Here is a 27,907-nt window from a genome sequence, read left to right on the forward strand (position 1 = left end):
AGCTGCCAGCCCAGCATGGCCTGAGGGGGTGGCTGGGCCAAGCCTGCTATGCAGCGCTGTGGTGCTGCCCAGGGGTGAAGAATTCCAGTGCAGCCTGGAGATCTTGATGGAAATACAACAGGGCAGATTCTGCTCTCGGTTCCGCCAGTGTCACCTCCCCCTTGCACCCGTGCACCCCCCCGCCCCCAGCTGCAGTGGGGCCGCTCCAGATTTACAACAGACTCTGGAAGGGCAGGTGCTGCTGTCCTGTGGGATGGCGGCACATGGATCACATTCGTTTCAGCATCAACAATCAACCAAAAGAGCCAAATAAGAGGGTGACGGCTCTCCCCGCCTGAAGCGCTTGATCCCCCACAAGCCCACCCCCATGTGCCCCCCCCCGGAGAGCAGTAGGAGGTGCTCTTTTGCATTTCAGGACTGAGCCAATACCCCAGTACGCCATCGAGACCAGCAGTTCTCAACCCGCTTTGGGCTCAGGACTCGTGAAAACCTTGATGGCCTGTCGTGACCCAGGAAATAGCTTTAGTGCCAAAAACATCTGGCTCATGAAATATTTCGTACCCATGTTATGTAATGTGGACGTTAATGTAACGAGTACACGGTGCGGACCAGAGCAGCAGCTCCCGTGTGGCGCCTGTCCCCAGGGCTGGCTCCCTGCTCTGGGCACTGCCGTCTCTGGGGTCACAGTGCCACTCACGTTTGGACCGGCTCCCCTGATAGGGGGCCAGCTGGGCCAAATTTGTGAGAGTGGTGGTGTGATCTGGCGCATCGGGTCGTAGCGCCACTCCCTCAAATTTGGCCCGGCCAGGCCCCCGTCGTCATGATGGAGGGGCAGCTGGGCCAAAGCCGAGCACCGCTGCAACGCCGTGCACCAGGTCACAATGCCCGAAGGGGGAGCCGAGCCCGGCCAGCCCCCCGGCACCAGATGCAGAGGGAGCGAGGGGTGGGCTTTGCATTACACTCCCTCCCTCTGCGGCAGTGACATGGCGGAGCAGCACTGGGTGCCCAGACAGGTGCCATCAAAGGCTCCGTCTTTTGTGAGCAAGGAGCTGTGCTGCGAGGCTGAGCGGGCTCCACCTGCTGTCCATGGGAAGATGGGTGGTCCAGCATCCCCCTCCCACCTGCCCTGTGCCAGGGTTTAATGAGCCCAGCCATCAGGTGCCAGCTGGGGTGGAGCATATGCCAGCCATCTGGATGCTGGCTGAGCGCTTGCCAGGTGGAGAGGGGCCCTTAACTCCCACACAGGAGCAGCTCCCCTTGGAGGATATGCAGAGGGGCATCTGTATCTCCCAGTGCATGACCAGGCTATGGAACAAGACCAGCGCTGGGCCATAAAGGGGGAAGGCCCCAAGGCACCCACGGGGCTATTGAAATGTACAGGGCTTTGGGGGAAACCAGGGACAGCTGTGAATCCTGGGTTCCCCTCTGCCCCCCATAGCTCTGCCGGTGCCCCTCAGTCCTGGCCTGCAGCCCCCTGCTATCCCTGTTCTGGGCATCTCACGGCCACATTACGCACCAGTTCGGTGCCAGCTGCAGCCTCCAAACTGGTTTTGCTGGGAGCAAAGCAGCAGGAGGCTGGAGAGTGAGAGGCTGGGATCTCCCTGCGATGGCTGCAGGCGCAGTGGCAGGTGCTGCTGGGCGGGACAGAAGGGGACTTGGATTTGGGGGGTGCACGGGATGGGCTGCACCCTGACAACAAGGCTGTCTCCCCGGCAACCTAGCAGGAGCCAATGGAGGGGGAGCATTTGGCCCTGACTTTCAGAGTTGCTCTCAGTCTTTTGGAAGCTGCATCTCCATGGCAACCATCCTTGAGTCTGGCTCCACTCACTGCAGATGGGTTGCCAGGGGCCTTATCAGCTGATCCAGCTGCATTTCTCTCCAGCAGCCTCCAATGTGCCTGGATTACCTGAACAGGCAGCTCGGTCACAATCCCCCACCCCACCCCACCCCCCTGAAGGCAGGTCTGTGCTCCCTGAAACCACAGCCTGGGTGCTGGGCCTGAATCTGTTGTGAGCCTTGGGGAGGGAGGGGGCACTGGGGGCCCATCTCCCTGGCATCAGGGCTGCTCACGGGCAGGAAGCTGCCTCACGTGAGCATTGCGGCAATGCTGGGGTTAGTTGTCTTTGGACCAGCGTTGTACGGCGCCAGACTTAGCCGGGTCAGCTCTGTGTAAACTGGCCTCTCCTCCCCCAGCTCCGCTGAGGCCCCTCAATCCCAACCTGCAGCAACCCCTACTCCTCCAGTCCGGGGCTGCCCCATCACAGCTCGGCCAATGCCCCTCAATCCTGCCCTGCTGGGGCTCTTCTGGGGCTCCCCACACCTACCTCTGCCCAGGCACCTCAGCGCTAGCCTGCAGCCCCCCTCTGCAGCTCATTCCCGATCTGTGGCACCTTTCGCTGTTCCAGCCTTGCAAATCCCCAAGTCTCTCTTGCTCTGTTATTTATTCCAGCGCTGGGCTCTGTCACACGGCTCCGTCACTGCATCTCGGGGCATTTCTAGTGCAAACGCCTATTTTCAGTTGCTTATCACTTTCTCAAAGCATCGACTCATCAGGCTACAATGCCTCCTACTTGAGGAGTCATTTGGAATGGTTGGAGCTGTGTCAGGCCGTGATTTATTATTGTTTGTTTGTTTGTTTGAATGAGCAGAGCAAGGAAATCAGGCGTGGAGGAAATGTGTTCCGAAGGGTTTCAAAGCAAAGTGTTTGGATGACTCAAGAAAACTCTCGCTTTGCTTTCAGAAAATCAGCCTTGGCCCAGATGAGGGCCTGGCTTTGCCCCGGATGCGGGTATTTTTCACTTTGCAACACAGCTAAATGCTGAACATTTGAAAACTATTATTTATTTGTCTTGTGGTAGAGCCGAGGAGAACCAGTCCTGGACCAGAACAAAAAAACGGTCCCTCCCCAGAGAGCTCCCAGGCTGGGCCTCTGATCCGGCAGATCACGTAAGTGTCTTGCTGGGCCGGGGTCCTGCGACTGGCAGCCACCATGCAATCGCCTTCACCTCGTGGCCCATGCTGAAGGATGACGCTCACAGTACTCCCGGGGGGAGGGTGTGTCTGATTGTACAGTCCTGCTCGTGGCAGTGCTAGCAAGCAGGAGAGCCTTCAGGCCCGGATGTCTTAGGAGCGTTCAGCAGGAGAGACGCATGTGCCGCTCCTGCAGGTGTCGTGCAGAATGGGGCCTCACGAGGCTTAGGGTTCGCCCTTCATGGGCAACAGAGCATCCCATATGTGTCCACTGCGGGGTTCTCGTACCTTCTCCTGGAGGAGCTGGTGCTGGCCCCTGGTGGAGACAGGACACCAGGCTACACGGACTTGAGGTCTGGTCCTGGCCAGCAGTTCCTCTATAACCATCTAGACTCTCTAATAGGGGATGAGCAGTGATCAACACTCGCTGTTTCTCCAGCCATAATCTTGAGGGCCCGGCATCAGTCCAGGCTGACCTAGGGCGCCCCCTTGCAGGCGGGCGCGGCATCGCAGGTGAGCCCATACTTGATTTTCCCCTCACTTAGGGTATCAACTAGTCAAGACAGACCCTTAGGTGCTCAAGAGCCTCCCCCTCCCCCCCACCCCCCCGCCGGTGGAGGGTCTTGTTGATTAACAGAAAAGCCAGAGCAGAATGTAAACAAAACTTGCACCCCAACATCTCTGCTGGGTGGCCAGGTCATCCTTAGTCCATCTGTCCCCACCTGAGTCCAGTGCTCGCCTCTTCCCCAGGGGTTCTCTCGGTTCTGGGCATCTTGCCCCTACCGGAGTAAGATCCTTCTCAGGGATCTGGGGAGGTCCATCCACTGTGACCCTTCTCCAGGGACAGCGAGGGATCCTTGCTAGGTTGGGCTTCCAGCCAGTGTCAGGGGAACCCCTGGCTGAGACCAGACCCTTGTGGATGTCAGCTGCCGGCAGACCTCTGTCTAGGAGCACCTCTATTCTGGTGGGTTCCCCAGAGAATTCACCCTCTAAAGCTCCCTGCTCAGACCTCTCCTGGGAGCTCCTCTCCACAGGTGCTTCCTGCATCCCGCTGGAGTTCCCCTCTGACTGAGCTTGGGTCCAGGTGCTTGTAATCAGCTACCGGGGACAGTCAATGACGCCCAGGTGGAGCCGCCTTAAGGCAGTCACAGGCAGCCTGGGCCCTCATGAGTAACGCCCCATAAAGGGGAGCTGCCCTGTCACAAGCCCCCAACTGGATCCAGATGGGCAGACCCCAGTCTGCGGGTGCTGCTGCCCCATTGATTTTGACCGGCACAGACCCAGGTGTAGGCTCAGGGCCTGACTTTTCAACCTGCCTTCTGCACAAGAGTTCAGAGGATTTCCATGCGACTCGACTGCTTTGTCATACGGCCGGGTGGAAAGACGTTAAACTCGCGCGCAGCCACGTTAGGTGGAGCTGGGATGGCAGCCCCGGCAGGGCAGAGCTGAGCTGGTTTGAATGTGGCAGTGGCTATGGGAAGCTACGCCGGCCGAGGCCCGTAAAGTAGCACAAGCAGGCGACTGCCGAGGGGAAAACTGACCCACAACGACACACCAGCCGCTTGCTCAGATAGGACGCTTTGGGTCTGACCTCAGGCCCGTTGAAATGACTGGGAGGCTCCATGGACTCCATCGGGTTTGGATCAGACCCTGCCACAGAGTCTTCTTCAGCTTTGCCTTAGGAACCCCTGGGACGGTTTCTTGCTGGAATGGCTCTGTCCCGGGGAAGGTTAACCCTTCACGTGCCGCTCGCTTACTTGGGTGCTTTCTGATAGTCCAGTGCCCGCCGCGGGAGGTGTCATTATCCCCAGGCGCAGGCACTTGTCATCAGGGCTGGGGCGAGAGCTCAGTCGAAAGCGTCCGCTGAACTCAGTGGGGGCTTGGTGAATGGGAGCCACGTAGCGTGAGGTGGGGCGCTGGAGAACGAGGCCAGGGTTCGAAAGAAGGGACCTCGCTCTGTGACGTGAGGTCCTTGGGAATACAGGCTGCTCGCCCCCAAATGCTAGCCCCACAGCGTGTGCTGCTAGCCACTCTGCACCCTTCATAGAGATCTTTCCTACAGCTCTGCCTGCCTGCTGCGTCACATGGCTCACAAGGTCTGATCCTTGATCACCCACACAATTACCCTTTGACCGACCCTTCCCCTGGTCGCACCCCAAAGAGGAACATTTGGGGGATGGGGTGGGGGGGAATCCATTTGACTGGTGTTGAGCATCAGCCATTCCAATAAAACGAAGTGTGGCTATTGCTTGTTTCTTTGTTTTTTGTACATCCTGACGTATTCAATTGGGATTTACAAAGGGAAATTTAGCAATACCTCTCCCCTGGATTTCAGTGGCTAAATCTCTGAGCCAGCTCTGGCAAATCTCCAGCTTTCATTTTATGTTCTCCCTTTCTGTGTCTTCCGTGATCAAGAAAAGATCAAAGGGAGGGGGGGTGTCTCTGTGTGTGTCTCTGTGTGTGTGTGGTGTGTACACAGAGTGACATCTGAACTGCACAAAACTTAGAGCTTCAGAACAGAAACAGAAGTCAAATAAATTGCTTCACAGTCTTGTGATTAACCAGAGGGCTGTGATAAATTGTAGCGGGGTCAAGGCAACATTGTATCATGGAGAAGCTGCCCCCTTTTATCCGGGCAGCTCTTGAAGTCCTTCTTTGTAAATCAATTATCCTGCGTCCTATTTGCTATTTAAACGGGCCCTTGCCTAGACTCTTACGCTGCAGAGGTGGAATTTGGCATTCCCAGTATTGCCAACCGCACCCAGGCAAAAATTATGAGTCTGGCCTCCAAAAATCATGAGATTAAAAGAAAAAACACAGTGCATTTTGCATCTTTTCTTTGCCTTCTGGGTTTTCAGCCTTTAAGGGTCACATTTTTATGCTTTCCCTGCAACCAGCGGCTAGCGATTTCCCTTTTTTGTTTAACGACAGCTGAGATACTGGCCTCACCCGCAATTCCAGGAGCGGAGGCTTTCGGGAAGACACCAACAGAGGGGAGAGTTGGCAATGCTGCATTCCTGGTTTAGCATCGTGTCACATTGCAATGGGTTGCCCCTGCCCACCCGCTAGGCATGCTCTGAGAAGGGCTGAGGTTATAGAAAGCAAAAAGAAAGTGGGCTGGGGGTGGCTGCTGGTTCTAGGACACAGCCATTGCAAGAGAAGGATCTGCAGCAGAGGGTTGTCGGGGCCTTTAAAAGCCTGTGATCCCTTCTCATTCAGATTCTCCGGCCACTACCGTATAATGAAAGGCCCTATTGGCCCCCTGGGTCTGGAGAAGGGGGCAGGGTTACAGCTGATTTGGAAGCGTTAGGTAAATATTGGGCATTTAAAAAAAAAACTCACCCCTCCTGCTGCATGAAGCGGGGTGTGGGGGAGTTTGGATTGAACGACTGGCTGTAATCTCCAGCTGGCCCAGGAGGCGGCGTTCAGAGCTAAGGTTACACAGAGCCAGTCACAAGGCCCAGGATTTTCAGGGCTCAGTTTTTCCTCCTTCCCTTGTTTTAAACTTTTCTGTGCTGTTCAACAGGAAACTCTGCGCTCTGCGAAGCAGCCCCCCAGGGCCACAGAACTGTGGGGCATGTCCTATGGGTGTGTCGTGGCGACAGCGCCGTGGGCAAACGCGTGTGCCACTCAGCCCTGCCTGAGACAGAAACAGCTGGGGGGGCTTTCCTTCCATGAGTCGTTGTAAGATGGGGGAGAGGGGAGCTTTTCCATCCAACATGCAGTGGCTTCCATTGGACTTGGGTGAAGCCCTTCCGGGACTCCTGGCCATCACGGGTAGCTGCTAATTACAAACTACAAAAAGCACACCCTGGGGAAGCAGTGCTTGGAGTGATCTGAACCAAAGGACGGGTCTGTCATAACCTGGGAGCAGCAGCTTTGGCAAGACAGTGATTAAAGTGTGTGTGACCCTCCATGACCTGGGTTGATCTAAATGTTGAGGGGGGTTGGCCAGGTCTCTGAGGCCTACACACACACTCTCTCTCTCTCTCTAACTAATGGGACAGCAAACACAACTAAGGATGCCGCAGATGTTCCACTGGATCGGGTGTTGGCAAGAGCAAGGCTGAGCAAGCCTGCAGTGCTGGGGAACGGGCACCTCCCACAGAAACGTTCTGAGCGACTTTGGCATTTTCCCCGGAATGAAATGACACACATACGTCGGAGAGAGCAACTGAGCTAAATGAATCTGTCTCTGGTTCTTATCCAGCCCCCTGTTACCGTAGCATCTGAGATCCTCACAGGCTTTGGTGTATTTAGCCTCGCTACGTGAGGCAGGGCAGTGCTGTGACTCCCATTGGGCAGATGGGAAACTGAGGCACAGATAAGCTATGTGAGGTGACCAAGGTCACAGGGGAGGTCTGTGTCAGAGCTGGGAAGTGGACCAGTCTCAAAGGTCCAGGCTAGTGATTTAACCAGTGCGCCATCCTTCCTCTCATCTCCACCATGCCTGGCTGACTAGAACAGAACAGCCCATCACAAGAAGTGAGTTCTGCGGGTGGTCAGCATGGCCAGCTCTTGCAATTTTACTGGAAGTCTTGAGATATTCCAGGGTTTTCTTAGAGCCCCAGCTCCCAGAGTCAGCTGAGAATTTCAGGTTTCATGAAAAGAAATTAAGTTTCTCGCTCTCGTGGGCTGCTGAGAAAAGTGTCAAAATGCTCAAAACCAGAAGGCAAATAAAAAGAATCCAACTTTTATTGTTATTTCAAATCTTATGATTTTTAAGCAAATCTTGTGATTTGGGGGGGCTGACTCAGGATATTTCAATGGCGGGGCTTGGTTGGCAACATGGAGATGGGGAGCCTCAGTTGGGAATGCTGCTTTCTAACCTGAGCATACAAATAGCCGGCCTGTCTTCCGACAGTGGCCAATGCCAGGTGCTTCAGAGGGAACGGACAGGACAGGCAATTATCGAGTGATCCATCCCAGATGAAGATGATACAAAACTACTCAAGACTGCGAAGTCCAAAGCGGACTGCGAAGAGTTAGAAAGGGACCTCACAAAACTGGGTGACTGGGCAACAAAATGGCAGGTGAAATTCAGTGTTGATAAATGCAAAGTAATGCACATTGGAAAACAGAATCCCAACTATACGTATACATTGATGGGGTCTAAGTTTGCTGTTATCCCTCAAGAAAGAGATCTTGGAGTCACTGTGGATAGGCCTCTGAAAACATCCACTCAGTGTGCAGTGACAGTCAAAAAAGTGAACAGAATGTTGGGAATCATTAAAAAAGGGGATCGATAAGACAGAAAATATCATATTTGCCACTATAGAAATCCATGGTACGCCCACATCTTGAATACTGTGTGCAGATGTGGTTGCACCATCTCAAAAAAGGTACAGAAAAGGGCTACAAAAATGATTAGGGGTATGGAACAGCTTCCGTATGAGGAGAGATTAATAAGACTGGGACTTTTCAGCTTGGAAATGAGACGGCTAAGGGGGGATATGATAGATGTCTATAAAATCATGACTGATGTGGAGAAAGTAGATAAGGAAGTGTTATTTACTCCTCATAACACAAGAACTAGGGGGCATCCAATGAAATTAATAGGCAGCAGGTTTAAAAGAAACAAAAGGACGTATTTCTTCACACAACACACAATCAACCTGTGGAACTCCTTGCCAGAGGATGTCATGAAGGTCAAGACTATAAGAGGGTTTAAAAACAAGAACTAGATACATTCCTGGAGGGTAGATCCATCAATGGCTATTAGCCAGGATGGGCAGGGACGGTGTCCCTAGCCTCTGTTTGCCAGAAGCTGGGAATGGGCGACAGGGGATGGATCACATGATGATTCCCTGGTCTGTTCATTCCCTCTGGGGCACCTGGCATTGGCCACTGTCGGAAGACAGGATACTGGGCTAGATGGACCCTTGGTCTGGCCCAGTATGGCCGTGCTTATCCCCTGCTGCCCACTCCCAGCTTCTGGCAGTCAAAGGCTTAGGAACACCCAGAGCAGGGGGCTGCAGCCCTGACCATCTTGGTTACTTAATAGCCATTGATGGACATCTCCTCCCTGAACGTGTCTAATTCTGTTTTGAGCCCATTTGTACTTTTGGCCTTCACAACGTCCCCTGGCAACGAGTCCCACAGGCTGAGTGTGCGTTGGTGTCATTTACTCCTGTACGTGAGCTCAAATGTGCTGCTGTTCTGGTCTGGTAGCTTTACACCAGCATACAACTGCTTTGCAGGGTAGGGGAGAATTAGGACCCTCCTCTGCAGGTTTCACATAGGCTCCCCTCTGGGCGGCTGGGCAGCAGCATTTGCAAATACATTTGGATTTTTTTTTTCCAACCCTTCACCCTTCTTTGCGCACCTCAGTTCCCTGTTAGCCTCATTTTAGTGAGCGGCAAGTGGCTGACGGTTGGCGCAATAAATAGCAAACACGGAGCAAAATGCGAACAGCAGGCGGCGTTGCAAACACGTTCAAGGGAACTTTGGGAACTTCCGGAGTTAGGCCCTGTCCATCCCGGCTGCGCTGAGTGTGCGCTGCAGGGCAGCCACACCTGCAGCCGTGCGAACGAGCCTGGGCCAATGGACCAGCTTTCCAGCTGCTCCTGCTTAGGCCCTTATAGAAGAGGTGACATTTTCCCAAAGGCCTCAGCTCCCACTGGGACACTGAAGGCCAGATTCTTAAGGGAGCTCAGTTGCCGGCCAGCACCTGGCGCGCTGAGCTCTCTGCCCCGGTTCCAGGGCTGAGCCCTTTGGTCTACATGAGGAAATCCAGGAATTTAGCAAATGTCGGAGTGAATTTTTGGAACTCATAAGAATGGCCTCACTGGGTCAGACCAAAGGTCCATCTAGCCCAGTGTCCTGACTTCTGACAGTGGCCAGTGCCAGGTGCTTCACAAGAAATGAACAGAACAGAGAAACATCAAGTGATCCATCCCCTGTCACCCATTCCCAGCTTCTGGCAAACAGAGACTAGGGACACCATCCCTGCCCAGCCTGGCTCATAGCCACTGATGGACCTACCCTCCATGAACGTATCTAGTTATTTTTTTAACCCTGTTATGGTCTTGGCCTTCACAACATCCTCTGGCAAGGAGTTCCACAGGTTGACTGTGCGCTGTGTGAAGAAATACATCCTTTTGTTTGTTTTAAACCTGCTGTCTGTTAATTTCATTGGGTGACCCCTAGTTCTTGTGTTATGAGAAGGAGTAAACAACACGTCTTATCCACCTTCTCAACACCAGTCGTGATTTTATAGACCTCCTCATATCCCCCCTTAGTCGCCTCTTTCCCAAGCTGAAAAGTCCCAGTCTTATTAATCGCTCCTCCTACGGCAGCCGTTCCACACAGTTCGCTGGGGAAAGGTCACCGGGTGCTAGTCAGGGTGTAAAGTGGTCACCCACCGCTGCCCCTTGGCCAAGACCTTTGACATCCCTGCCCAAAGGGCGGGGGGGAGGTTCCTGGGGAAAGGGCTGGGGGGCTCTTTGGGGAGGAGCCCTGGAATTTAGCAGGTGGTGAAAGGGCTTGTGTGCACCTGGGGGAGCTTGTCCCGCCTCTGCCCTGGATATGGGGAGGTCGCATCTCGGGGGGTGCCCCCCTTTGGCTAAGACGGGGCCTTATCTGGAGAAGCAGCTGCGCCCCCACGGGGTGGGCCGGGGCAGCACCCGCAGGAGCCCGTGGTTTGGGTGGGGCGGGGCGGGGCGGGGCCGCACCTGGCTCTCGGGGGCGGGGCCGCACCTGGCTGTTCCCCCGCCCCCGGCCGGGACGCTGGCTGCTCGCTCCCCGCCCCTGCGCGCATGAGCTCGCTCCGCTCCGGCTGCTTCCCGGGAGCCCCGCTCGCTCCCCCGAAAGCGACAAACCGCCGGAGCCGGGGACTCGCTGCTGCCCCCCGGCCCGGAGACATGGGAGCGCCCCGCTGCTGGGCGCGGCGGGCTGCGCTCTGCTGCGCGCTGCTCTGCGCGCCCTGGCTGCCTCTCGGCTGGGCAGGTAGGTGGGGGCCCCGGGGGGGGGCAGCTTCTCCCCCTCGCCAGCGCCTCTGGGGAACGCAGCAGGACCGGGGAGCCCCCCCCGGGGTACCCCCCAGCCCGGACCCCGCTCCCAGGCTGGAGCTGCGGTCTGGGCTTGTTGGAAAGGGAACCGCCCCGCTCAGCGCACCAAGGGTCTCTGCCCCCCGCCCTGCGCAGCTTGCCAGGGCAGCGCTGAGTTTGTTTACAAACCATCCCAGGTGAGGGGGCTGAGCCCTCCTGGCTCTCCTACCGCTGGGGACGCTGCTGGCTCCTGGCTCAGGCTCCTCCCAAGTCCCGGGGTTCAGGGGAGCCCTTTGCAAGGCAGCAAATCCCTCCTGGGGCTTGTGGTCAGCTGGGCTGTCAGGCAGTCACCCCCTGGGCTGTTAGGCTGGGGCTGCGCTGGCCTGGTTCTGTGACCCGTTCCCCCACTGGCCAGTTCAGTGCCAGCGGTGGCCCACGACGGGTGCCCGCCCCTAGGCTGTGACCCTGCTCAGAGCCGATCTGTGGCTGGTGCCCAGAGCAGCCCTCGTCCAAAGCTCCTTGCTCTGGGGCAGACAATGGACAATGTTCCCAAATATGGTTATGACCTGAGATCCAAATCCGGCCCTCGGTTTGTGGGGTTCTCTCTTGTGCAGGGTCCCTTTCCTTGCTGTAACTTCCAGCTTCAACTGTGCGCCTGTGTTTTCCTGCCTCCCGGGGGACTCACATGATCCCTATGTTCTCGCCATGCAAATCCAGCACTTGTTTCATTCCCCCGAACAAAATGCCTGGGAGAGGTTTCTAGCTCTGAGGCCCACAAGAGACCTAAATAATTCCTGACCGAGTTCTCCAGCTCCGCTGATTGCCTGCCAATCGGGGACGAGCGCTTGCAGAGCCGCTCACCTTCCTGCAGCTGGGACTTTCCTGCTAAGAACTGGTGAGAGGGGGGCTTCAGCTCCTAGGGCGACACAATCTGTGTGTTGTTTTTTTCCCCCCTCCGGCTGCCCGATCCCTACGGTAAAGTACCAGAACAGGCGGCATTCAGCAAAATGTCTGATTCTGTGTCTCTGGGCCTGGCAGGATAAAAATAACTTCAATTCTAAACCTGCCTGAAACCCTGAGAACAAAGTCCTACTTCCCCATTGGTTACTTACAGGTTTCTAACTGCTAGGCAAAGACCAGTGTTAGCACCAAAACCCTGTATCCATGGCAATGTGCCGCTCAGCCTTTCGCTTATTGCAGGAAGGTAATTGCCTAATTATTTTCTTTTCCATTTTCCTGGTTTGCAAGAGCAGGAGTGGCCTGTGTGTCAGGCTCTGCCTGGCGGTTAATGGCCAGCTGGTTTGAAGGACCCTTTGTTTCAACTCAGACCCTAAGCTGCTCGTTAGCTGTCCCGAAACAATCCTTTGCACTCCCGTAATGCCTCTCAGTCCAGCTTTTCCAAGGGATGTGAAATGGTGGGTGTCCCTCCCAGTTTGCAAAGGGGTAAACTGAGGCACAGAGGTTAAGGTCCTCCAGGGCCCTAAACCTGCAGCGACTTCCATGGGTGTGCTGGGATTTACCCGAGTGGGATCAGTGCCTAGGTTTTTCCAAGGTGATTGCTAATTCTGGGTGCTCAACTTGTGGTCTGGGGCCTGATTCTTGGCAGTGCTGAGTGCCCCTAGCGCCGGCTGTTATCAGGGCAGTGAGCACTCCATCCCTCCGAACAACAGGCCCTCGAGGGCTCAGGTGGACAGCCGGAGCCAGTGGTGCCCGGAGCCCATGAACCTCTCCTGAAAACTTAGTACCAAGGCCCCAGTGCTACGAACACTGAACACACGGCCCACGTACCTCCCGCCGCACGGAGTCGCCCCCTCGGCTCCGGTGCTTTAAGTTCAGCCCAGGCCTACGTGGGCTTTGACGAGGGATCCTGCTGTCGTGACGCCAAAGGGCCTGTTCTAACCACTAGATCACGCAGCCTCCCCTCTGCCCCCTCCTTACTGGCTATTACTGCTTCCATTTCGAACAAATAACGCAGGGGCAGGAGAGTTCGCCTCCGAAAATAAAGATGAGACGCCCCTTCGATACCTGGGTGACTCACTTCATTTTCCCCCGGGCTATTTTTTTAAATTGTGGGCCATGATGAATAAATGCGGAGGACGGGCAGGCACGGTGGGATCCCACACAGGACAGTGGTTAGACTTGCTAATTCCTATCCAGGTGGGGGTGGAGAAGGCAGTGTTTGTAAGCCAGCAAGGGATGGGGAAGGGAGCAGACCCTTCTTATAAAGAAGCCTGGCCTGGTTGCGGTTCTGGGAGGCAAAGGCTGGGGACTTCTAGGGTGGGCTCTGATTTTTTTTATCTTGCACTGAAATCCAGGTTCTGGTTGTACTCCCCCCCCACCCCACCCCCTGAGCTGCTCTCTCTGGAATGGACCCCAGCTGTTAGCAAGGATCCGGCCATTAGCAAGCGAACAGGCCCAGTTTGGGGCAATAGCCGCATAGTGACCTGAACTGAGATCAGGGCTCCCTGGGGCTGGGTGCTGAGTGGACCAGTATCCGGACAGTCCCTGCCCCAAAGAGCTTACAATCTAAGTAGACAAGACAAAGGGAGGAACTAATGACCCCCATTTCACAGGTAGGGAAACTGAGGCATGGAGCTATTTCAGTGGCTTGCCCGGGGTCCCCCAGCAGCAGAGCTGGCAATAGAATCCAGCTCTCCTGAGTCCCGGTGCAATGTGTTAGCCAGGAGACCAGCCTTTCACTGTCATTGATCCACCCCAGATGTACCTAATTGAATGGCTTTTATTGGTCCAATCCTGACAAATGCCAGTCACCTCCTGGGATGTGCTGAGCATTCTCAGTCGCTGATTTCAGGATTGGGACCCACAGCTGCCGTGTATCTGTGGCTGGGCCTAGGGACATGGGGGTGGCTCTCCCGTGACCAGGCTTTGCAAGGAGCTAGGCAGGAGGCCGGAGGAAGCAGGCTGTCGCCGTAGGACAGCGGCCCCAGAATGTGGGGCTGGGTACAGCAGGAATCCTGCAAGGCCAACATGGCTCCGCCCAGAGCTGGGCGCAGGTGAGGAATGCTGCAGGGTTGTCCCAGCATCCGGAGGGAACTGCCCAGGCAGAGCACAGGGAAGTTGACCCAAATAGTTTGGGCCATTCACAAAAACAACCGGAGGTGGTGGTGATACAGCCACTGTCCCACACGCCCTCATGGCCCTTAGCCCAATGCTCCAGGCAGTCACCGGAGATTTAGGGAACCCTGGGCCAAGGCCCTGCTCTGGGACAGCCTGAAACAGGCTTCTGGAGTTCACTGAACATTCAAAAACCCCTCAGAGTTGGTTCAACCTGAAGTGAGTTTTTTCCAAAACTGCTTGGAACCAAAAAACCCAGCAATTAGCCCAGCTCTGTGTATTCGTGCTTTGAGATCTGTGATTAAAGGGGTGAGGCGTGGGTGGGGTGTGTTCTGCCTCTCTGGGGAGGGTGTACAGCATGGGACACTTATAGCTCAGGGCCGTGGCCACGTGAAAATGAATGTCCTGCTTTCCGAGATGGAGAAACTGAGGCCCAGATTTGCAAAGCCGTTTAGGTACTGAAGTGACTTGCCTGAGGCCAGAGAGGCAGTCGGTGTCGGAGAGCTCTGACTCTGTCCCGTGCTCAGACCTCCTGGGTCTAATCATTAGATTCTAATGCACCTAACTTCCAAGAGGAAGCAAGGGCGGGAATGTCTCGACTCTCCAAACGCTTGCCAGGGCCGCGGCGTGCTGGGGCTGAGAGGCAGGGTCAGCTCAGAGGCCCTGGTACTGTATTGTCCTTGGGGGATGCTGGCCAGGCTCCCAAGAAGCCCCCTGCTCAAGTGCGCTCAGGTCAGAACCGAAGGGGAGGGGGCTGGGGACTGTTCTGTGTCTGTGAAGGCTTCACTTAGCAGTTCTGAGGTGCCCTTCAACCCTGAGGCCTTACGGCTCCATGCCCCGTCCTCCAAGCAGGCTAGTTACCCGGCTGCTTGCTGGGACCTGACATCTGGCGTCCTCTGGGTTTTGGCAGGAGAGTGCAAACAGCTGGAGCCCTGTGAGAGGTGCATTGAAGGAGACGCTTCCCGGAACATCACCGGCTGTGTGTGGATGCGCTGCGGAGCCGCGGAGGAGCCAGGTACGCTGGGGGAGCCTCTAGTTCTCCTGCCTTAACCCTTTGCAGCCTGGCCTCATGGGCCCTGCCCGCCAGGAGGTATCAAGCTGTATTCAAACATCATCATAAAACCGTATCCCAAGCCCTCCGTGTGGAGCGAATCCATGGCATGGTTCTCCGCCCCTCCCTGGGCCCCGTGACCTGGGAAACGGCTGGAAACGGGCCCTAGGATTGTTCTGCTGGTGGCCTGGAAAGTACCAGTCTCCTAAGTGTTCGTGGGCCCTGTTCCTTTGAGCTAGAGTCTATACACCCACACCCGGAGGCTGGTTTTCTGAGCCCTTGTGAAACCCCCTCTGTGAGCGTCACACTGAGCGCTTGGAAAGCCTGGCCCGCTCTGCAGGTGCCTAAACAGGTGCTGAGCCCCGGCTGCGGGCACTTTTACGCTGGTCAGGCCACAGGCTGGCTCGCTCTCTCTCCCAACACAACGCCCGCGATGGGTCACACGCTGCGCCCATCACCACGATTCCACTGGCACTGGCTTCAGGACAGATTTCCCGGCTGCCTTTCCCGGCAGGGGTTTGTCCCCGGGCCGGACAGGGCGCTGTGGTTGCATTGGGCTCTGCTAGCCGGGCGGGGGGTTCGGCTGAGCGGCGCCCCTGGCTGCTTCCTCTCGCGCTGGCAGGTCAGTGGGGAGTTTGTTGCCCTTTGACAGCTGAATTCCAAGCTAAGTGACTCAGTGACGGAAGGTTTCTTCCCTGCCCACCTAGTCACGTCCTGCTTCTCTATGGAGACTGTCTCGGCGAAATCGCCCTGTCTCTGGCTGCTGGGGAACTCCCCCACCCCGGCTCAGCCCTCTAGCGGAGGTGACACCCCGGTGTGGGCAGAGCTCTCCTCCTGGCGGGGTAGACAGAGGGCATGGAGGGGCCCCGGCTGGTTCTGTGAGCTGAGGCCTGGTTTCCCTGGCTGCTAGTCAGCCGCCTCTTCCCATGCAGCGCCCTGCTCGAAAGCCAAGCTGAGGCCAGGCTCAGCAGCCTGCTGCGAAAACCTCTGTGGTGCAGCGAGGAGCCCGCCCAGAGGGAGCCGCTAAACGCAGTGGAGAGGCAACAGCTGGCCTGGTGTGCTCCGATTAAGATGGGGGACAAGTGTCTTAGTGGGGGCCCCTCCCTAGTCACATCACCCCCCCCAAAAAAAAATTACCCAGCATCCCACACACATTCACCTGCCAAAAATCCCATTTATCCTCCCACCCTGTCCTGAGCCATCGCCTCCCACGGCTCCGTGACTCACGCTCCCTGGTACCGAGTGCCACCCGCCCCCAGCTGCTTCTATTGGCGGGTGCAGCCTGCTCCCTCCGCTCCCCCATCTTAAAGGCCTCTGGCTTTAGGATTCACACCTCCAGCCCCACCACTGGCTGACAGCAGCAGCGCCCCCTGGTGGCCAGGGCAGGGCTGGCGGGTTGCTAGCTCAGTCAGCCGCGGCTGGTGATGCTTAATTTGTAGAGACAGAAGTGCCGGTAATGCTGGCATCCTCTGCACAGCATGGCCTTGCCTGCCGCCGACGGACGAGATGCTGGGCCTGAGCCCTGCCAACCCCAGGCACAAATTAAGCTCTGGTGGCCGGCAGCCCAGTTCCCCCAGTGAGCAAAGAACAAACTCTGCTCTCTGCTTTGTTGTCTACCCCGTCCCACCCAGGGCCGGCTCCAGACCCCAGCGCGCCAAGCGCGCGCTTGGGGCGGCATGTTGCTGGCAGGGTGGCAGGCGGCTCCGGCGGACCTTCCGCAGTCATGCCTGCGGGAGGTCCACCGGAGCCGCGGGACCAGCGGACCTCCCGCAGGCATGACTGCGGAAGGTCCGCCGGAGCCGCCTGCCGCCCTCCCAGTGCACCCTCCGCAGGCGCGTCTGGAAGAGGTCCCCCGGAGCTGCGGGACCGGCAGCGCCCCCCCTGCGTGCTTGGGGCGGCCGAATTCCTAGAGCCGCGCCTGGTCTCACCCTACACACGCTGTGGCCAGCAGAGTCGCTTTCCGCTCTGGCTGTCCCATTGCTCTGACTGGCGCACCCAGGGGATCAGGCCCAGCTGGGCAAGGGGAGGTGGATTGTCCCTCTCAGAGCCGAGTGAGGAAAAGTGACAGAGCGGTGACTGCGTGAGGGGCTTTCTCGGGCGTCCGTGTAATTCAGTCTCTCGCTTCGGTGTGGTGTGAGCTTTCTAAGCTGGAGGCTTTGCGAAGTCCCTGCTCTGTGACCCATGGAAGACACTAGGTCTTTGCTGGGGGAGACTCTCTCTTTCACATCTCACCCTGGTGCCTTAAAGCCCAAGGCCCAGCCAGCCCTGAACAGAACAGGACCCGGCATCTTTGTTTTCTGGGTGGGTGTTGAGTTTCCGTGTCCTGTTGCTTTGGGAGGGGCTCTGGCTGCTTCTGCTGCTACCTTCAATAACAACTGATGTCATCGGGGTTGGGGAAGCAGAGATAATGGAATTGAAAATCCTCCACTTCCCAAAGGGTGGGGCAGAGAACGGAGACAGAGGAGCATGTGGCAAGGGTAAGCCGACCCCACCGGCCCAAGCCCATGGACCTGCAGAAAACCCAGGAGCTTAATGGTACCTGCCACCTGGTTTAAACTCTTCTGGGAAGCCCCAGCTCCTTCAGTGACTTTAACTAGAGTAACCCGAGTCCATCTATTTGGAGATCACGTCACCTGCTGGTAACATGCAGCCACCTCTGGGGTGAGATGCATCAGAGTCTGCTCTGCTTGCAATTCAACCATGACCTCTTGCTCCAGAAGTGGCATCTGAATGGCTTGTCTGCGTGGTCGACAAGCCGGTAGGCTGCCTCTCACTCTCCAGGAATGGGTTTCTGATGTGCCATGCTCGGTCCAGCTGCTTGTTTGTCCAGCTATCCTCATCCAGCCGCCATGTGCCGGGGTGGGCTCCTGCCAGGTTACTGGGGTCTGCAGTGACGCTATGTAAGGGTCCGTAGCTGAAATGGTAAAATAACAACTGGCTTTCCAAAGGGGATGGAGCTAATGCAGCTGAGCTGAAACACGGGTTGTGATTTGAGTGCCACAGGATCCAATGGATCCCAGACAGGGTGGAATTTGGGGTTAGGTGTTTAATGCTGGAGAGAACCACAAAACAATGGGAGATGTGATCTCCTTGCTGTTCCTCCACCCTCTAGGAACTGAAATATCCCCAAGGGTCAGAGCCGGTCTCTGTCTCAGCCCGCGATGGGGCTCTCCCAGGACCTGGGGGAATTGTCAGCACAAAGCGTGGGCCCTAGTGGAAGCTGCATGGATTCGATGGCAGGGGAGAGGTTTGCCGCTTGTCCACGCAACACCGCCCAGGAACGCGTCCCAGCAGGAGATCGTGTTCCAAGCGCGACGCCGTCCGCACAAGCTCTGGGCGTGATGCTGGGCAGGAGCCTGGGGGAGCAGAGGCTGCTGATGCAAAGTCGGAACATGTCAAACTCAAAGCCTGGATGCTCATTTGGGGGTGTGTGGACTTCGAGTCCTTAGGTGCTGCTTCCCCGGCTTACCAGGCTGGCCACGTGGTCTTGCTTGTTGTCGCCCACTCAGAGGCCCCTTCGCGGGGGACTGGCAGGGCTTTCTAGGGGGCAGGTTTGCTCGGGGGAGTTTTGTGAAAGGTTTTTCCTGTTTCCTTCAGGGCCCGGGAGCTGCATTGGGAAGGGAGACGCCACCAAGGAGACATGCTCCATCTACAATGTCACTGCTGTGTGTCCAGGTAACTTCCCGGCGTGAACGCAGCAGCGTGAGCTCTGGGTGGAGCGCAGCGCGGGGCCTCAGGAGACCTGCACTCTACCCCTGGCTCAGAGGCTGATTTATTTTCCCATCTGTAGAATGGAGATAATATTCCCCTTTCTTTGCAAGGTGCCGTGCGAGCCGATGGTCTCGGTGTAAGTGCTAGGGGATAGTATTATTATTTATCTGCTTTCATGGAAGAGAATCCACGCTCCATTGCAGGAGCGACCGCCGTGAAACCAGTCCAGCCGCTCTCTGCAGGAGGTGCTGTGGAGAATGTGGCAGGAGCACTGGCTGTCAAGGCAGCTGCTAGCTACTCCTGTCCCAGCTGCTTCCAGGATCCCGTAATCACCTCTGACTAAACGTGTGTGGGAGCCTCTGCCTGCAGCTAACTGCATGCACAGGGAGTAAGCAGGGCTGCCTGTCCTAGGAGAAGGGGCAGTTCCATGGGCTCAGCCCATTGGGGGACTTGATATGTCTGACAGCCAGTTGATGTCCCCAGCTACACGAGACCCAGCTGCTCCCAGCAGGGGGCGCTGTAGGGAATGGGGCAGGAGTGGTGGCTGGGGGGGGGGGCTCACAGCTACTCCAGTCCCAGACCCCCCCCAGCAGGGGGCGCTGTAGGGAATGGGACAGGAGCAGTGGCTGTGGGGGGGGCTCACAGCTACTCCAGTCCCGACTCTCCCAGCAGGGGGCGCTGTAGGGAATGGGGCAGGAGCAGTGGCTGTGGGGGGGCTCACAGCTATTCCAGTCCCAGCTGCTCCCAGCAGGGGGCACTGTAGGGAATGGGGCAGGAGCAGTGGCTGTGGGGGGGCTCACAGCTACTCCAGTCCCAGACTCTCCCAGCAGGGGGTGCTGTAGGGAATGGGGCAGGAGTGGCGGCTGTGGGGGAGCTCACAGCTACTCCAGTCCCAGACTCTCCCAGCAGGGGGCACTGCAGGGAATGGGGCAGGAGTGGCGGCTGTGGGGGGGCTCACAGCTACTCCAGTCCCAGACTCTCCCAGCAGGGGGCACTGTAGGAAATGGGGCAGGCGCACTGGCTGAAGGGGGCGCTTCAGTCCCAGACATGGTGAGAGCCAGCGAGGAACTCTGGCCTCTAAGCACTTTGTCTTGTTCTTCCACCCTTGCCCCCTCAGCGCGGAGATCGCCCACCAAGGAGCCTCTGCGAGCGTCCACCAAGGCGCCTGAGATCCTCACCCCAGGCAAGTGGCACCCGTGTGGGCTGGGGAGGGAGTGGCAGGCTGGAGAAGAGGCAAGTTCTAACGTGTGGTTCTTGCACCAGGCTCAGGTCAGCGGGGAGGAGTCTGGTGGGGTTTGCTGTGCTGAGAACACGCACCCTTCCCTCCTGCGTCAGCCCGGAGCTGGCTGGGGCCGGGCAGTCGAACGTCTCTTTGTTCCAGAATTTCTCCTGCAGAAAGAGGGGAGGGAAGCGTGTGCTGTAATTCAGGCACAGGCCTGGCCCTCAGGACTCCTGGGTTCTACTGAGAGCGCTGGCTGAGAGACTTCTGGAAAGTCCTCCTATCCCTCCCCCGCTCTGTGCCTCAGTTTCCCCATCTGTACTAAAAGGGGGGAATAATGACTTTTACTTCCATCCCAGGGAGCGTTTGGACGGTTACTAGTCACTGCCTGAAGTGCTTCTAGGTAAATGTCAGGTGCTATACAAGGGCAGAGTATTCTATTAACCAAAGCCCTGTCACATAGGAAATAGCCCCATGTTGGGGACCTCCAAACATTTTGGTGGTGAAAGCCTAGCATGTACTAAGGCAGGGGTGACTGACACCTCCCTTCCAGAGCTCCCCGCGCTGTGTGCAGTGCCCTGCCTGCCTTTTGTGAAGCATCCAGTGCTACATATTATGTCTAAATGATGGGCCTGACTTTTTTTTAAAAAGTGGGGGGCTGGGAGAGCTGTGTACTAACTTATAGGCACAGTTAACTGTGATTTGTTCGTGCAAACAAGGTCATCGCTCGTGCAGAGTATCACAAGTTGATCAATTTGCACGCTCGTTTTGCACATGTATTTGGGGTCCAAATGTTTGGAAAAATCAGGCCTGGGCGCAAGTGAGAGAGAGAGAGACATCTGCTTTCACATAGAGACTCTCCCGGCATTGCTTCACTCCCCATTAAAATGCAGCCAAGCCTTGGGTGGAGCAGACCTCAGCATCTGTGAGACAGGCATAGGAAGAGAATACTGCATCCAGCTGAACCTGCCTGGGGAAATGAAGGCAGGCGGACTGTAACAGGAACAAATTCTCTTTCCACTCCCTTGCTCCTAAATGGGCTCTTGCTGCTGGGATGGGGAACCGGGAGGGAGGATGGGGAGCGGGAGGGCAGTGTTATGAGAAGGACTCGTTTTCCAGGAAGGAGAAGCAGGAATCAGAGAGCTTTCAGCTAATTAAAACGAGTAACTGTATCCCAGAGCTTTGTGAATTATTGATCCAGCCCAGGCTCCGATGGGCAGTTGCTCTCTTTAGCAGAGCAGCCAACGGCTTTTCTTCCCAGTCCTCCCATTCGGCATGCAGCTGGTTCTCTCTCTGCTCCCAAACATGCACATACAGCCTCTGCTCTGCAGTAAACTCTCTGCTACAGGAGGTGGTGTGGCCAGAGGAAAGGGCTGGCGTAGGGAGAGCACTGAAAGGGTTAAGCTCCATTCACTAAACAGTCTCCTTACAGGGACCCCTCTGGGGTCTGTAGTGTGCATGGGGGGCCTGAAGTGTCCCCCCCATCCTCTGCACTTCACTCTGTTATAGAACATGTCAGGATGCAGAGCGCTACTGCTGCTGCTCTGCAGTCTCTGCCCCTTCCTCTCACCTCTGCCTACAGATGGGTCTAGTTCTTCCTCACCCGTCAACAGGCTGCTGTGTCACCATCAGCTTCAGTGCACGACACGCCATCTGGGCTTGGGAGACTAGATTACAATAGGAAGCCCAGCATGCTGGCTGCACTGGAGTGCAGCCACCTCCGGGGAGGAGGGCAGCTGCCCACTCGTACATTGCACCACAGGGAAGGAGAGATGCTGCTGGCCAAAGAGAATGGGGGAAGTGCCATGGGATCTGGAGTGACCCTCGTCCCAAACAGCCAGGTCCTCAGCTTCATCTCTGACGGCCCAGTCCCCCTGGCACTATGCTGGGGCGTTGGCTGCGAGGGCAGTGCTCTCTCTAGGTGGAATGCCCCTCCGAGTGCCTGGAGAGCTTCAGGTGAGCCTATTCCAGAGACAGGGGCATCTCCCGTCCCTTTCCCTCCATCACTGCCCGGGGAAGCCCTGCTTAGCCGGGGCAGGAGGGGGACAGCGTACCTATTATCTGGGCTTGGGGCCCCAAGGGCCCAGAAGCCTGCTCAGGTGGCCAGTAACTAGGGAGCAGGTGGCATGCTGGGAGAGGGAGCGCGGCATCACACGGGCGTGTGCGTGGCATCAGGCCCCAGTAACGTTGTTGCTGCTTCCCCACCCCCAGGGACGACGGCCGGCCCCCCGTTGACAGCCACCCCTGAGTTCCGCCCGCCTGGCTTCGACTCGGCCAGCTTCGTGGGGGGGATCGTCCTCGTGCTGAGCGTCCAGGCCGTCTTCTACTTCATCGTCAAGTTCCTCAAGTCCAAGGACAGCACCTACCAGACGCTGTAAGCTTCCCCCGCCCCCCACACACTCTGTCTGCCTTGGCCAGGCCCGGCCCTGGGGCTGGAGAACAGCTCTGATCCCGGGAGTGGCTGGGGGCGAGCCCTGCTGTGTGTGATGGGGCGTGGAGGGAGACCCACTGGTGCCGCAGGCTCGGGATTGACCCACCCATAGCTGTACGTGGGGCAGCTGCTAGATCCAGCCCGTAGCACTGTCCGGCTCCCATCTTTCCACCTGTTTAGAATAGCGCCGACTGCAATCCGTCTACAGCCGCCGGGGGTACATTGCTCCCTTCCGTGGCTAGGCAGTCGTGAGCCTCTGGGGTCTCTGCACCTGCTCCCCAGCGCGCTGTGAGATCCTTGTGTGTCCGTCTCTGGCAGCTGCTGCACGTGGCCGCGTGTGGCGGCTCCTCTGTCTTGTTCATGGCCATGTGCTGTTGGTTCGCTCTCATGCAAACCCCGCTGTGAACCTTTCCGTGTTCTCCCTTTTCCCCTGTCCCAGCCGCACTGGGGCGTCCGCTCCACCTCTCCCTGCCCCGTGGAGGCCAGGTCTCCCAGCTCGCTCCGTGAGCAATAAACCCCAGCCCTCCCTCTGGTGGAGACGCTCCTGTGGCCTGTGTGTTTCTCATCTGGTTGTTTTTCTGCCTCCTCGTCCATCTGTTGTCGCTGGTTCATCTCTCTGGTGCCTGCCAGCTGGCTTGTCCCCTGCCCGGATCATCCCCTGTCTCCCGCCGTTCGCAGCGGAGAGACAGGGTCCGGGGACGCAGCCCCTAGGAAAGCTCGTTCTGCTGAGCCCTCCTTGTTCAAACCCCTCACGCTGATCGTGTCCAGGGCCTGGCCGGGGCAGGCGGGGATGGGACGGAGCTGGGAAGTGGCTGTTGGCGAGAGGGGAGGCTGGGCCGGAGTCACTGAAGCTGGGTGAAACGGTGGCTCGCTCACTCTTCTCCCTGCGTGTCTCCAGAGGCTCTGGGCTGGGCCCATTCAAGCCCCCCCAACACCCACACTCTCTGCTTCTCTCCACCTGCCGGCCCATCCACAGCCCCCTTCCCCTCTCCAGAATGAACACGCTTGGCCTGACGCCCCTGCCACGGTGCCGTGCCACGGTGCCGTGCCCCAGTCCTGGGCACACCCTCGCCTCCTTTCCCCTCGGGCCCTGTCTCTCTCAGCCCCAGGCCCGGCTCAGGGACCTTCTCTCTTGTGGGAGCAGGGCCCCTGCCTCCCTTCGCCCCCCCTAGGAGAGCGTGGAGGGCAGAGGCTCGGGCTGGGTGGGGAGCTGGGCCTGTGTCTAATGTCGGGGGCCGTCCCCTCTCTCTGTTTCCCTTGCACGCTGCCCGGCGCCAGGGAGGAGAACCAGTAGGTGTTGCCGCGTGGCTCTGCTTACACGTGCAAGGCGACGGGAACCGCAACAAGAGAAAACCTCGCCCTTTCTTGGGGCTGCGTGGGGGTGGGGATGGGGGGGTCTCCAGGGCAGCATGGTAGCCCAGCCTGCCCCCCTCCCTGGCTGTGTGGAGGGGACATGCAGGCCTTGGCTAGCCCGTTGGCTTGTATTCAAATGCTGCCTCCTTGCCCGGAGGCAGGGCCGAGGTGCTCCACTCGGGGTGGAGCAGGGTAATGCCCCCTAGCTATTTAACGGGACGCTACCCAGTTCCTATCCACCACCACGGCCCACTGCTGTCCCAAGCATTTTCTTGGCGGGCGTCTGGCCGTCTCTCCCCCCTACCCCAGCCTGTGCGCTACAGCAAGGCTCTCTGCTGCCATAGCAGTTCTCAAACAAGCTCCTTTGTGGACTAGAAAATCCCCCGCCCCGCCCGTCCCTAAAGCGTCCTCAGTCTGGCTCCAGCTTGGCTTGGTGCAGCCAGGCCGGGGTGAAAGCGTGTGCTTTCCCCAGCGCTCACGTGGCCCTGGTGAGGGAGAGTGGAGTGGTGGAGTTAGAGTGGGAGTGCTTGGTTCTGTTCCTGCCTGTGCCACTGTGCTCACTGCAGAACCTCTGTGCCTCAGTTTCCCTGGCTGTCCAGTAGTAACAGCTACCTGTAACACGCTGTGGGGTCCTTGGCTGGAAGACGCCAGAGACGGCGTTACAGGGGCGAAGCGGCATGTCATATGACAATGAGAAGAGCCTCTGTGTCCTGCTGGGAGCAATTCTGCATGGCCCTTCTCCCTGTAGTCCCACGTATGCTCAATGGAGCAGGCAGGGACTGTTCTCTTAGCACTGTAGTGCCTAGAAGATCTGAGTAAGATCAGGTCCCCCTGGTGGCAGGAGCTGTACAGAGGCTCAGTGAAACACAGACCCTGCCCCACAACGTTCACTGTCTTCAATAGGGAAGACACAGAGTGTGGGAAAGGAAGGATTATCCTGGTTTTACAGAGGGGGAACTGGCTCCCTGCGAGCCTGTCGGCCGTGCTTTTCCAGTGATCTCAGGCCCTCATGTGCTGGGCACTTCTGAAAATCTGGCCCGAAGTGTGTGCCACCCGGTCTCGATGGCACAACTAGAAATGGAATCCAGGTCTCCTGAATCCCAGCCCCGTGCGTTATCCCCCAGCCCATCAGCCATCCCCAACTGGGGTGAAAACCGGGTCCAGCTCAGAGCGGGTCTTGTGAGCTCTCCCTCCGGCGATTCCTGCTGCTGGGGCTAGTCAGGGAGGCAGCAAGATGCCTGCCCCTCGTGTCTGAGTCATGTCCCCTCCTCCCCCCTCCCTGAGTTCCCCCCCCCCCAGAGCAGTTTCCAAATAATCCTGTCCCTTCATTTCTCACTTGATTGCTGAATCCCCAGGAGGATTTTTGTTCTCTTCATTCCCTGTCCCCCCACGTGGCAGTGCAGGCGACACTCCGAGCAAGGCAGTGCTGGCTCGTTGTGGGGCCATCTCTAAAATACTGGGCCCTCCTGGCCACCGGCATCCCCTCCAGCCAGCGGCTGCCCGCTCTGTTTGGATGGCAGCTGCTGCCTAAGAGCGGTGTCTCTCCTACAGGCAGCTTAGCGGCAGATGGCTCTGAACCCTGGGCCAGCAGCACGGCTGCCAGTTGCGAGGGGCAGGTGGGATGGTTAAAGGGGCGTGTACCCCACCCCTCCCCGCTCCCCCCCAGCCGTCTGTGTGCTCTTGCTGTGTCGTTGTGTTGCTGTGTGGGTCCCTGGGGGGCAGCTGGGGGCATGCTGTGTGCAGTGGGCCGAAGCCTTGTGAGCGCAGAATTAAAGCTGCACAGTTTGATTTCTCCGGGGTGACTTTGTTGCTGGGTGGATCCCTGCATGGGCCGGAGGTGGGGGTGTGTGTCGAGGACAGCTCAAGGCGTGGAAATCCCTTGGCAGAGTTAGACCAGCCCGTGCAAACTGAGCTGACCCGCTGGGTGTGGGTGGGGGCTGCATTAGCAGGTGTCTGGCTCCTCTGCCCCACTGGGCTGCAAGGGGGAATGGATGTCTGTCCAGGTGTGCACCCACGCTCCATGAGAAAGGTCTCTGGGAGACCATCTCCAGCACCCGCTGCAGGCGTTAAGTCCTAAGGGGCCGGGGCACGGCTGAGAACATTTGGGTTTTCAAGGCTGGGGGCGGGGGGGTAGAACAGCCTGCCCGGGGGAAGCAAGGAGCCCTGTCCCTGTGCTTCAGGCAGCCTCTGAGAAATGGCTTTCGGGTGGGTAGGAGCAGTTGCTGCGCATAATTGGCCTGTTTCCCTGACAGCAGCCCTGTGTCTGTCTACGTCTGTCTGTCCCCCACCCCCAGTTTATTTGCCTGTCTAACTACATTACCCGCTTGGGGCCAGATCGACAGCGGGAGACTCCGCTCCGTGCCAGCCCTGGCTTAGGGACAGAGGAGGATCCTCAGCCGAGAGCTCCCTTAGGAAAGTGGGGGTGTCCTTGCAGTGTGGGAGCTGCTATGGGAATGGGGGTGGGTGTCTTTTCCTAAGGGCAGCGTGATTGCTTTGGTACGGTGCAAACTGTTGCCCCAGTGACAGTCTGGGTCCCCTTTGCCTACATCTCGCATCCGTCTCCTGGAGGGAGAGGCCTTCTCGTCCCCTGGAGCCGTGACCGGTTCACCGCGTGGCATCTCGGCCCAGATAGGCGCTAGTTTTAGACTCCTTGCTGGGCACGGCACCATCACTTCACAGTGGCCCTCGGACATTGCCTCCCTGGGCTGGGATTGAACCGGCGAGCTGGTTGTGAAGGGTTCCTGGTGCTGCCACGCCCCTGGGGCGTCCAGTCCTGTCTGGCACAGCAGCCTGCCGGGGTGTGGAACGGCTGCGGCGGGGGGCAGCGATGGCAGTAGCGCTCGGCCCCCGCTGGTGAGCTCTCTTCTCTGTCCCACCGCATTAGGATCTGACGGCTGCTGCCCGGGGCGGGGCGGTGAAGTGGTTTCCTGTGGGAGGAGGAATGGAAGACGAGGCGGCCAGTGCTCCGGCTGCCCTGCTTGCTCTCGGCCGTGCCCCTCTCCCTCCTCGCCGGGGCAGGGGATCTGGGCGCCGCGGAGCTATGCAAAGCGCTGCCAGGCTGGGTCTTCCGGGCTTGGAGCCGCGTTGTGCCCGGTAGACGCGCCACGGGGAGGGTTGGCCCCAGGGCCATGCACACGCCACCCACGGCTCAGGCCCGTCCCCAGCAAGACCTAATGTCGCTGCCTTGTTTGGGAAGCTCAGGGTGCCCTCCTGGCCCTGCTCTCTCTGGATGGACAGACCTCCCCCCACCCCCCAGGGGTGACAGGCTCAACCCACCTTCGTCCGACCCGCCACGGCGCAGCTCTGCCTCCCTGTAGCTCTGTTCCTTTCGCTCTCCCCCCGGGGGGCGCTGGTGAGCTCCCATTTCCTGCTGTAATTCCAGTGGGTGGAGGTGAGGGGGTTGAAGCTGGGTCAGCTGCTTGCCTGGGGTCAGCAATTCACTTGGCCTTCACCTTCTGTCTCCTGGGGGAACGTTTCCCCCACACACACACATGCCCTGAGCTCTCTGCCCCACCCTGGCCTGTAACTTCCCACCAGCCTTCATCTTTGTAACCCCTGCTCAGTGGGGCGGACACAAGGGCTTTCCCAGGCTATGGGAGCAGCAGAGGTCTCCCCTAGGCGCAGGGGAGCTTCCTCGTGCTGTTCCTTCCAGAGATCTCAAGGGACTCACGGCTGGTTTCCTCTTTAAAGGTGGCCTAAGGGCCCCCGCCCCCGGAGGCTCCCCAGTTAATTTCTCTGGTGCCTGCCAGCTGGCTTCTCCCCTCCCCGGGCCTGATGTGCTCTTAGAGGGGGCTGGGTGTGTTATTCCCTAGGCTGGCTCCATTTCCCTGGGGCTGGTGAGACGCTGGGCTCCGACCCCCGGCCACACAGCACGGTGGGGGGATGGAGTCATCGCACGCAGAGGAGGCAAATAAAAGCACTTTCTTTTTCTTGGCTCTTTGGTGTCTGGGTCGTGTGTGGGAGCGACAGGGGCTACGTTACACCCAGTGCCCCTGTAGCTTGACTAGCAAGTTTGCTCCATCTGGGAGCCCCCTGCTCTGGTGGTGGGGGCTGGCACGTACACCTGGGATGGGGCGGTGGGTGGTTCGTTCTCACCCTGGGCCTGCTGG

General features: G+C 58.0%; 1 protein-coding gene across 3 annotated transcripts; it reads left to right on the forward strand.

The window, feature by feature from the left end:
- The first annotated feature begins 10,693 nt into the window (after positions 1-10,693).
- CD164L2 (CD164 molecule like 2) lies at positions 10,694-27,660 on the forward strand. 3 transcript variants are annotated; one of them, XM_039511124.1, is made up of 6 exons: positions 10,694-10,917; positions 14,944-15,048; positions 18,682-18,759; positions 19,913-19,978; positions 22,226-22,388; positions 26,683-27,660. In XM_039511124.1, the coding sequence occupies exons 1-6, from the start codon at positions 10,728-10,730 to the stop codon at positions 26,687-26,689; spliced, it is 609 nt and encodes a 202-aa protein (XP_039367058.1). In that variant the 5' UTR covers positions 10,694-10,727; the 3' UTR covers positions 26,690-27,660. The 3 variants fall into 3 exon arrangements, with proteins under 3 accessions (XP_039367058.1, XP_039367057.1, XP_039367059.1); XM_039511123.1 differs by lacking the exon at positions 26,683-27,660 and adding an exon at positions 23,724-23,815; XM_039511125.1 differs by lacking the exon at positions 26,683-27,660 and having other exon boundaries at positions 22,226-23,001.
- The last annotated feature ends 247 nt before the right edge of the window (positions 27,661-27,907 follow it).

Source organism: Mauremys reevesii, linkage group 23, assembly GCF_016161935.1.
Source record: "Mauremys reevesii isolate NIE-2019 linkage group 23, ASM1616193v1, whole genome shotgun sequence".
In the NCBI taxonomy this organism is placed as follows: Eukaryota; Metazoa; Chordata; order Testudines; family Geoemydidae; genus Mauremys; species Mauremys reevesii.

Bases quoted from the DNA above. Each gene is read 5' to 3' on its own strand.
- CD164L2 (XM_039511123.1), top strand. From the start codon at position 10,728: ATGAGCTCGCTCCGCTCCGGCTGCTTCCCGGGAGCCCCGCTCGCTCCC. The intron at 10,918-14,943 runs GTAGGTGGGGGC...GGGTTTTGGCAG, and splicing joins GCTGCCTCTCGGCTGGGCAG to GAGAGTGCAAACAGCTGGAG. The intron at 15,049-18,681 runs GTACGCTGGGGG...TGTTTCCTTCAG, and splicing joins CGGAGCCGCGGAGGAGCCAG to GGCCCGGGAGCTGCATTGGG.